At 56.0% G+C, this 7,619-nt stretch overlaps 5 protein-coding genes across 5 annotated transcripts; 1 reads left to right on the plus strand and 4 right to left on the minus strand.

Annotated features, from left to right (window-relative positions):
- Window positions 1-438: 438 nt before the first annotated feature.
- SPRG_12448 (hypothetical protein) lies at window positions 439-909 on the minus strand (the record flags this gene model as incomplete). The annotated part of the gene is made up of 2 exons (XM_012352497.1): window positions 439-531; window positions 589-909. 2 exons carry the CDS (start codon window positions 907-909, stop codon window positions 439-441), a joined length of 414 nt encoding a protein of 137 aa, XP_012207887.1.
- Window positions 910-1,871: 962 nt separating this feature from the next.
- Window positions 1,872-2,907, minus strand: SPRG_12449 (hypothetical protein). The gene is made up of 3 exons (XM_012352498.1): window positions 2,624-2,907; window positions 2,095-2,569; window positions 1,872-2,036 (listed from the first exon to the last, which is right to left on the minus strand). Exons 1-3 carry the CDS (start codon window positions 2,872-2,874, stop codon window positions 1,944-1,946), a joined length of 819 nt encoding a protein of 272 aa, XP_012207888.1. The 5' UTR covers window positions 2,875-2,907; the 3' UTR covers window positions 1,872-1,943.
- A 194-nt stretch (window positions 2,908-3,101) lies between these two features.
- On the minus strand, window positions 3,102-3,695 carry SPRG_12450 (hypothetical protein; the record flags this gene model as incomplete). Its single annotated transcript, XM_012352499.1, has 4 exons — window positions 3,102-3,137; window positions 3,229-3,303; window positions 3,336-3,581; window positions 3,627-3,695. 4 exons carry the CDS (start codon window positions 3,693-3,695, stop codon window positions 3,102-3,104), a joined length of 426 nt encoding a protein of 141 aa, XP_012207889.1.
- A 319-nt stretch (window positions 3,696-4,014) lies between these two features.
- Window positions 4,015-4,863, minus strand: SPRG_12451 (hypothetical protein). Its single transcript, XM_012352500.1, has one exon. It carries the CDS (start codon window positions 4,832-4,834, stop codon window positions 4,058-4,060), a length of 777 nt encoding a protein of 258 aa, XP_012207890.1. The 5' UTR covers window positions 4,835-4,863; the 3' UTR covers window positions 4,015-4,057.
- Window positions 4,864-5,750: 887 nt separating this feature from the next.
- On the plus strand, window positions 5,751-6,846 carry SPRG_12452 (hypothetical protein; the record flags this gene model as incomplete). Its single annotated transcript, XM_012352501.1, has 8 exons — window positions 5,751-5,986; window positions 6,031-6,096; window positions 6,153-6,224; window positions 6,284-6,352; window positions 6,400-6,462; window positions 6,519-6,578; window positions 6,628-6,690; window positions 6,747-6,846. 8 exons carry the CDS (start codon window positions 5,751-5,753, stop codon window positions 6,844-6,846), a joined length of 729 nt encoding a protein of 242 aa, XP_012207891.1.
- Between the last annotated feature and the right edge of the window lie 773 nt (window positions 6,847-7,619).

A 7,619-nucleotide genomic window follows, 5' to 3' on the forward strand; every position in this document is an offset into this window, starting at 1 on the left:
GCAACGACCGAGTCTTTCGCCCCGAGGCGCCCCTTGTGACGCCTGAGGCCGCCGCCCAACGAGCCGCGTTCTTGACCAAGCTGCACCTCGAACACCTGCTGCTGAACACTCAAGCATTGTGCCTCTTCCAAATGATGGCAGCCCTGCGGCACGACGCATGGCTACGCGACAACTTTGTTCCGGCATGTGCCGTTTACACGCCACGTCTCCCGCTCGGCTAAGCCTCTCGGCGGCCGGCTCGTCGTAGCACCTTGGAATCGATAGTCCACCACCATATCCAGTTCAGTGTAAATTATATCGAAATAGACTCACTTCAACAACAAAAATAAACATCAACGCGTTCTCATATTGCGTTCGTTTCGACACCTTTGTTGCTGTCCAACCTTTTGTAAAGAAATCCATTTATATTGCGAGTAGGTTGAGGAAGCCATGGCGACTCTATCCACGCCACGCAAACGAAGTGTAGATGCCGTCATCCACGTCAAACGCGTTGCCTTTGTCAGCTCCGCCGGCGCCCGCGACTACCATGAGCTAGCAACCGTAAATATATGAGCTTACTGGTATCCAGAATGCAGAGCCACAGTGTACCGGGATCAAGTGTTCTTCGCGTTGATGGCAGTCGCGTGCGTGCGGCAGTGTTGCCCAGCGCTTGAGCGCCTCGCGTCGGCCCTCTACGGACGTTCCGAGAGCGGCTTCGGTCAGCGCCGCATTGAACTTGCGCGCGCGGCGTGTGCTATCGACGACGCTACGGCTGGGGTGGAAGGTCGCGCCAGATCCGACGATCGCAATGTTTTCATCACGGAGCACAGAGAGCACTTGGCCGATCTTGAAGTGCAACACTGGGTCCCAGCCCGCGACGACGCTCACTTGGACGATCGGAATGTCTTCGTCCGGGCGAATGAGCTTCATTGGCACAAACGTGCCGTGGTCCCAGCCGCGCGTCGGAGGCGCGAATCAATGTTGGCTTCTGAGAGGAGCTGGTGGATCTTTTGGGCAATCGCTGGCGACCCTGGCGCGTTGTACGAGATTTCGTAGGCTTGGCGAGGAAATCTACGTGCAGAATGTAAGTGATGTGCGGACTTGCGTGTGTGGCGGACCCGTAGTAGTCATATAGAAGTGCAGGGGACGCCCCCGATGAGATGGCGACACACGATTCTTCCCAATGCGCTGTCACCAAGACGATAGCCTTGGGGCGCGTCGCTGTATCCTTTAATCCAAGGAGGGTCGGGATCATCGTTTCGAGAAAGCGACGTGTCGGGCCATGCGTACGGTCCTTCGCCGAGCAGAGCACGGGCAATGGACCAGCACCGTGGTTGGCAAAGACGGCCGCTGCTCGCGTGGAGAGTGCAGTGGTGGAAGTTGTCATCCTGGGAAACGTTGAAAAGTGAATGTGACGGAAATGGCACGTCAAGAGGTCAGCACATGCAGCAGATGGTACTGGGGTCCATCGAAGTCCGCTGCGCATGTCTCTCGGAAGTTGCGTCTGGGGAATCCTCTTCCGGCCGAATAGTGTACACAAAGAGTCATCCCATGTACCACAGTTTTTGGCTCCATGTGGCTAAAACAGCTGCTGCAAGGAGGCGCCGGTTCTTGTGTCACACAAGCCGACGTGGTCAACGAGTATGAACTGTACCGCTGAGTGTACCGCTGCTCATAAAGTAGCATCAAGACAGCTATCAAGACACGATAGACGACGCGTCAGGTTGCTACCACACGTGCCCATGACACATGGAGTATTTGTTTCGAGCCAAGTTGAAGTACAGTAGATCACCTTCATTGGACGTTAGATCCGAGAAACAGCAATTTCCTTTCACAAGCAGTACAGTATTCGATAGTCACAGGCTCAGCCTCATCCTTCACAAATCGAATTTCTCGTATTCCACCGGCGCAGTGTCATCTCATTAAATGCAAATTACGTATTATGGTCATCACCGACCTCTCTTTCACGCCGTCCACGCAAACGCTTCGTACATGCCTTTGTGCACGTCAAACGCCTGCGCCATCCCTTCGCCACCCGCGCCCGCGACGACCATCAGCTAAAGACGACGTCATCTCAGTCCACAAAACAACGGCAACGAAGTGCAAGTATCGTACCGGAATCAGGTGCTCGTCTTTCTGGTGGCACTCGCGCGCAAAAGGCAGCGAGTCCCACTTGGCCAAGGCATCGCCGCGTGCTGCGATCGACGGCTGCAACACCGCAGACGTGAGGTCGCGAATGAAGGTGCGCGCATGGTCTTCTGTCTCGTTCGTCACGGGCGTACCCCAGTTGGGATGGAACGACATGCCCGAGCCGATGATCGCAATGTTCTCGTTCCGAAGCACCGAGAGCACTTGGCCGATCTTGAAGTGCAACACTGGGTCCCAGCCCGCGACGACGCTCACTTGGACGATCGGGATGTCTTCCTGCGGGCGAATGAGCTTCATTGGCACAAACGTGCCGTGGTCCCAGCCCCGCGTCGGGTCCAAATTGGATGGAATGCTGGCCTGCGCTAGAAGCGCGTGGATCTTTTGCGAAATCTCAGGCGACCCCGGGGCCTTGTACGTAACCTTGTACGCTTCGTCCGGGAAGCTACACGCATATCGTAGTGAGTGACCACTCGACGAGGAATCACCCCCGTCGTACTTGTAGTAGTCGTAGAGAAGGTCGTGGGACGCCCCAGACGAAATCTGGACGCGGTCATCTTGCCAGTGCGCCGAGACGACGACGATGGCGCGAGGCCGAGTCGCCGCATCCTCGAGCCCAAGGAGCTTCGGCGTGTCGAACTCCATGAAACGGCGTGTCGATCCGTGGTCCGGGTCCGAGACAGGCCGAAGCAGCGGCAACGGACCCGCGCCGTGGTTGACAAAGATAGCACCCGCACGCTTGCTCGTCATGATGATAGTCGTTGTTGAAGCCGTGGATGAAATTGAAGAATGACCTCTAGGGCGAAGCAGTTATTTGGCGCGAATTCGGAGAGGCGTATCCGGACACACTATCCGGCCGGACGGCGCTTCCGGGACAATAGTGTACACAAGACGCCAGATGTGCGACGTCCGATGACGTCGGACGCGCCGTGTCGCACAGGTGGTGCGTTGACAGCAAGGGGACGTGACGTGACGTCTCAATGTACTCTGAAGGCGCCGATGTGGGCGAGCTCCTCGACCCTTCCGTTTTCTTGTCTGCTTGGATCTTTTGCGTGCGCAGCGCATCTGCGACGGCGAGATCTCTGAGATGAGCGCTTCGCAGACGTTGATGGCGACGCCGGACGCAACGCCCGAGATGAGCCGCCCGATGGTAAACGTCTCGAGGGTTGTCGCGAGGCTCTGGATGAGAAGACAATGATGAGCGCGTTCACGCCCAGGGTCTTCTTGCGGCCAAAGACGTCGGCGGGCAGACCGCTGCAAATGGCCCCGACGGCGCCGCCGGCGATCCACGCCGAGACGGCGAGCGTCCACTTGTTCTCCGAGTGCGGCGCAAAGAGGAGGCAGTCGCCAACCGGGATCGGGTTCGCGTCGCAGTTGGCGTTGAACGGAACGGAGTTGAGCGAGAGGAGCCAGCCAAACTGGAACGCCCCGAGGAGCGCGCTGCCGATCGTTGCGTACTAGACGCTCGACGGGCGCATCGCGTCTGCGTGCTCGTCGTGGACCATCGACTCGAGCTTGCTCAAGCGCCGGCGCCAGGACGGGCCGTGCGATGTGGCGGGCCCGAATGTCATTTTAAAGGTAGACGAGTCGCGTTCACAGTGACAAGTAGCCAGGATATCCCTGTCTCTTGACGCTCCAGCATTTCCCAACAAGTCTTATCGAAGGCAGCCAGCATTGACCACGACTCGCGAATCGCTTTTACACCTCGAAGACGATCACTTTTTCGACTAACTACATCACCGATGAGTCGCACCGATGAGTCGCCGACGTCCCAAGCGGGTTTCCTGTCGAGAAACACCGTTGCTGCCATGCTTTACTCTGCTCGCAAGCCAATGGCGTCTCGGCGCCCGTCGATCTAGTGAATGCAGAAAAAAAGAAATAATAACAATTGAAACAAGTGCTTATTAGTTATGCATGGATCACCGCTGCGATACTACGTCGACGCGGGTGGCGGCGGTACGCTCGTTGGTTCTGCTTCAACGACAGGCGGCGGAGGCGGCGGCGGCGGGATCCCACGGCGGCGGCGGTTGATTTGCAGCGCTTTGCCTTCTGTCGCGAGCATCTTCTCGGCGACGGGGTCGTTCTTGCCGTGGAAACGGTCCTTGATATTCTGCTTTGCGAGTGCGCTGCCCTTGGGCGGAGGCATCTCGTGCAGGTACGGGCACATCTCACCGCGCTTGCACTCGCCGCGCGCAAAAAACGAGCAGAAGTGCGGGCGGTTGCGCTTGTAGTACGGCTCGACGCGGGCCATGCGAAGAAGCGCTTGGTTGGGCGCTGACGACTTGCCATACGCGGAGACGAGGCCTTCGTCTTCGAGCATGAGGTTGTGCTGCTGCGCGTGGTACTCGCGGTTGGCCTCGCTCAGGGGCACGTTCTGGCGCTCCTGCTCCGAGAGGAAGGCGTCGCGGACCTGCACAGGCAGATGGTACTGCAGGTCTAAGACACACGTCTGGCACACATTTTTGATCTTGGCGCAGGTCTGGCAGATCTCGGTCTTCTTGTAGCGCGCCTTCTTGCCCGGCTTCCAGCGGAAGACCGTGAACGGGCGGTCGCACGTCTTGCACTGCCGCCCAAACGACTCCTTCATCATGCGCACGTACGGGTCTTCGCCGAGGCAACCTTCGCAGAGCTGCGGGAACTCATCGGCGCCGCCCGACTCCCACGCATGCTTGGTCCCGTCGGTCTTGATGCTGAGACCGCGCTCGCCCATCTCTCGCTTCTGACCAAACACGCTCTGGGCTGTGAAACTTTCCGTGCGGCTTCTGATTGGTTGTAATGTTCAGTAAAAACTGCACTTGATTGGCCAGAATCATCTTTTTTAAATTAGTCGAAAAGAGTTGCATTTGCACCAATCCAAAGTGTTTGTCAGGATCGAGAGAGATTAAAAAGCATACGTACTGTGACCTCCCGAGGCAGTACTGGTAAGCTGCAGCTGCCGATGACACAAGAGAGACGAAGAAGGCACATAGTCAACGATAGTACCGGTAAATGTGAGAGATGCGTTCGTCGTTTGGATGATCGCAATGCAAAATGGTGCTCATTCCCAGTGTATTTATTCCTATTCATTATGTTCAGGCTACCCTTGTTTCAAGCTGAACAATATCCGCCGCCACAACTAAAAGCGCTGGAATACATAACCAGCGTTGTAAGTACAAACCCATTCACTCATGGACACACCAGTACCTCGAGCGCAGCGCACTGTATGCCGTGGAAATCGGTTTTCGATATGAGACGAAATGGCGCACGCAAGACCAATAACGCAAGACGGCAAACGTATGGAACAGTTTCATAAACGTACTAGTAACTAGGAGCCTTCCGATCGGACGGCCGTGCAGAAGCTGTGTGGACCCATCATTGCTGTGATGGGTCCACACAAGCCAGGTCCTGTTGGAATTGTACACCAACAGTCCAAGTCTCAGTTTGAAGCAGCCGGTTTCCTCTTCGCACCGCAATTTGCGACGCGCAGGCTGAATATCGGTACAGTATATACAGTATTGTACGATTACAATCCGACGTATGACTTGTTTCGTGACGTCGCGATCGTAAACGCGAGCGGGTGGTGCATGGAGTAATCACGTCGGGCGATTAAATGTGCCGGTAGCTCGTTGGACACTTGCAATTTGGTCATGCAGTGGTTTCGGGCGCTATTCCTCCCTGCCGCCGTGCTTGGTGCAGTCTGCCCGTATCACAACTACACGGTCGGCAACATTCTCGTTGCGGATGGATTGTGTTCGCCGTCCGCACCCATCTGCAGCGTCAACACGTCCTGCGTTCGATCGTCCAAGCAAGTGCCGCAAGACGCAACCAACCTCACGGGCTTCATTGGTCTCGGTAATCTGACCATGTTTCCATATCAGGAGCTGTGCGCGCTTTGAACTCCAGGACGTCGCTCATGCTCGTATACAGGGCACTCTACAATGCGTCGACGATGTGGGTTGAAGATTTAGTGCTGCCAACTTCGCTTCTCAAGCTGTACGTTTCTCCATGCCTATGCTTCGAATCATGCTAATGTATGCACACTCGTTTAGGGGGTTTTCCAACATTTCGGACATTTATCTGGACGAATTTGCACCGGCGGCAATTGCCCACCTTACAGCCATGTAAGTGACTTACGGCTATGTTCCCGATGTTGGCTGAGGACGATATAAATGATAACTAGGGCCTTCATAACGTGCAACTTGGGTGTGATTCCGCTCAACTTTCAATGGCCACCGGGTCTACAAGAGCTGTACGTAAAAGAATTATGTACGTGTATGCGGCTTACGTAAGAAGCAGGATTCTCGTCGACAATGCGTTCCAAACGATCCCGAAAGCACTGCCCATGACGCTGCACACGCTGTAAGTGCCATCCCCTGGTTGATACTGTCGTGGCAGCTCATTTTCACATACACTAGAGCCTTCCAATCCAACGCGCTCACGGACCTCTTCTACCTCCCCACGAACCTTACTTTCTTGTACACGTGGCTTCGAGGTGGCCATTAGACTGATTCAAAACCTACTTAGGAATTTGGACTCAAACCTTCTCGATGAAGTCGTCGACCGCAACTGGAACCAGCTAACTCTCTTGTACGTTTACGACAACTTGCATCAACATAACCAACTCACCATGATCGGTATTGTAGGCGCCTCGATAACAACCCCATCGCGACAATTGCGGGTGTCCACCTCTCAAAGAGCCTCCAGTTCTTGTACTCTCTTGACTCAAATGACGACGAATTCTAACTCCGTTCTAGCGGCTGCAAAATTGCCCACTGACGAATTTCACGATGACCCGCGAGACCTTTGCAGCCCTCGACGAGCTCCAGCCGTGGAATGGCAGCTACGTCGACCCCAAGGGTTTCCATATCACACGCGACGTCTCCGTGGACACCGGCGCATGTGGTGCCATCGACGGATCCGTTCAGACGCTTTGGGCAGGCAAGACCAACATTACCGTGCGGGTGTGCGTCGCGAGCCCGCAGTCATCCAAGCGTACCGGTACGTCTCTACGCGCCGTCAACGACGGCAAATCAAGTACTTTATAGAGACTTCAACCGTCGTTGCAGCCATTACTGTTGGCACTGCTTTCCTACTGCTCATTCTTGGTTGCATTCTTCATCGCTACCGCAAGCGCCGAACTGTCAACACCCTATCCAGCTACTACAGCAGCTCCACGGGTCGCACAATGCCGACTGCCGACAGCTCGGACGGCCTCCTTGACGTCTCCCGCCTGCGCCAGCACCGCCTCGAGCTCTCCGAGCTCCGCGTCACAAGCGACAAGCCCCTCGCGTCTGGCGCCTACGGCGAAGTCTGGCTCGGCACGTACGCCTCCGAGCCCGTCGCGATCAAGCGATTGTTGTACCGCCACCCGGACGCGGTCCAGCAGTTCATTGACGAAATCATCCTCATGGCCGAGTACGTCCCATGGCGTGTTGTATACGTACTCACATCTTGTGAGTAGGATGGACTGTCCGTTCATTGTCTCGCTCGTGGGTGCGAGCTGGCGCCGACCCGTC

This window comes from Saprolegnia parasitica, assembly GCF_000151545.1.
Source record: "Saprolegnia parasitica CBS 223.65 unplaced genomic scaffold supercont2.100, whole genome shotgun sequence".
NCBI lineage: Eukaryota > Oomycota > Saprolegniomycetes > Saprolegniales > Saprolegniaceae > Saprolegnia > Saprolegnia parasitica.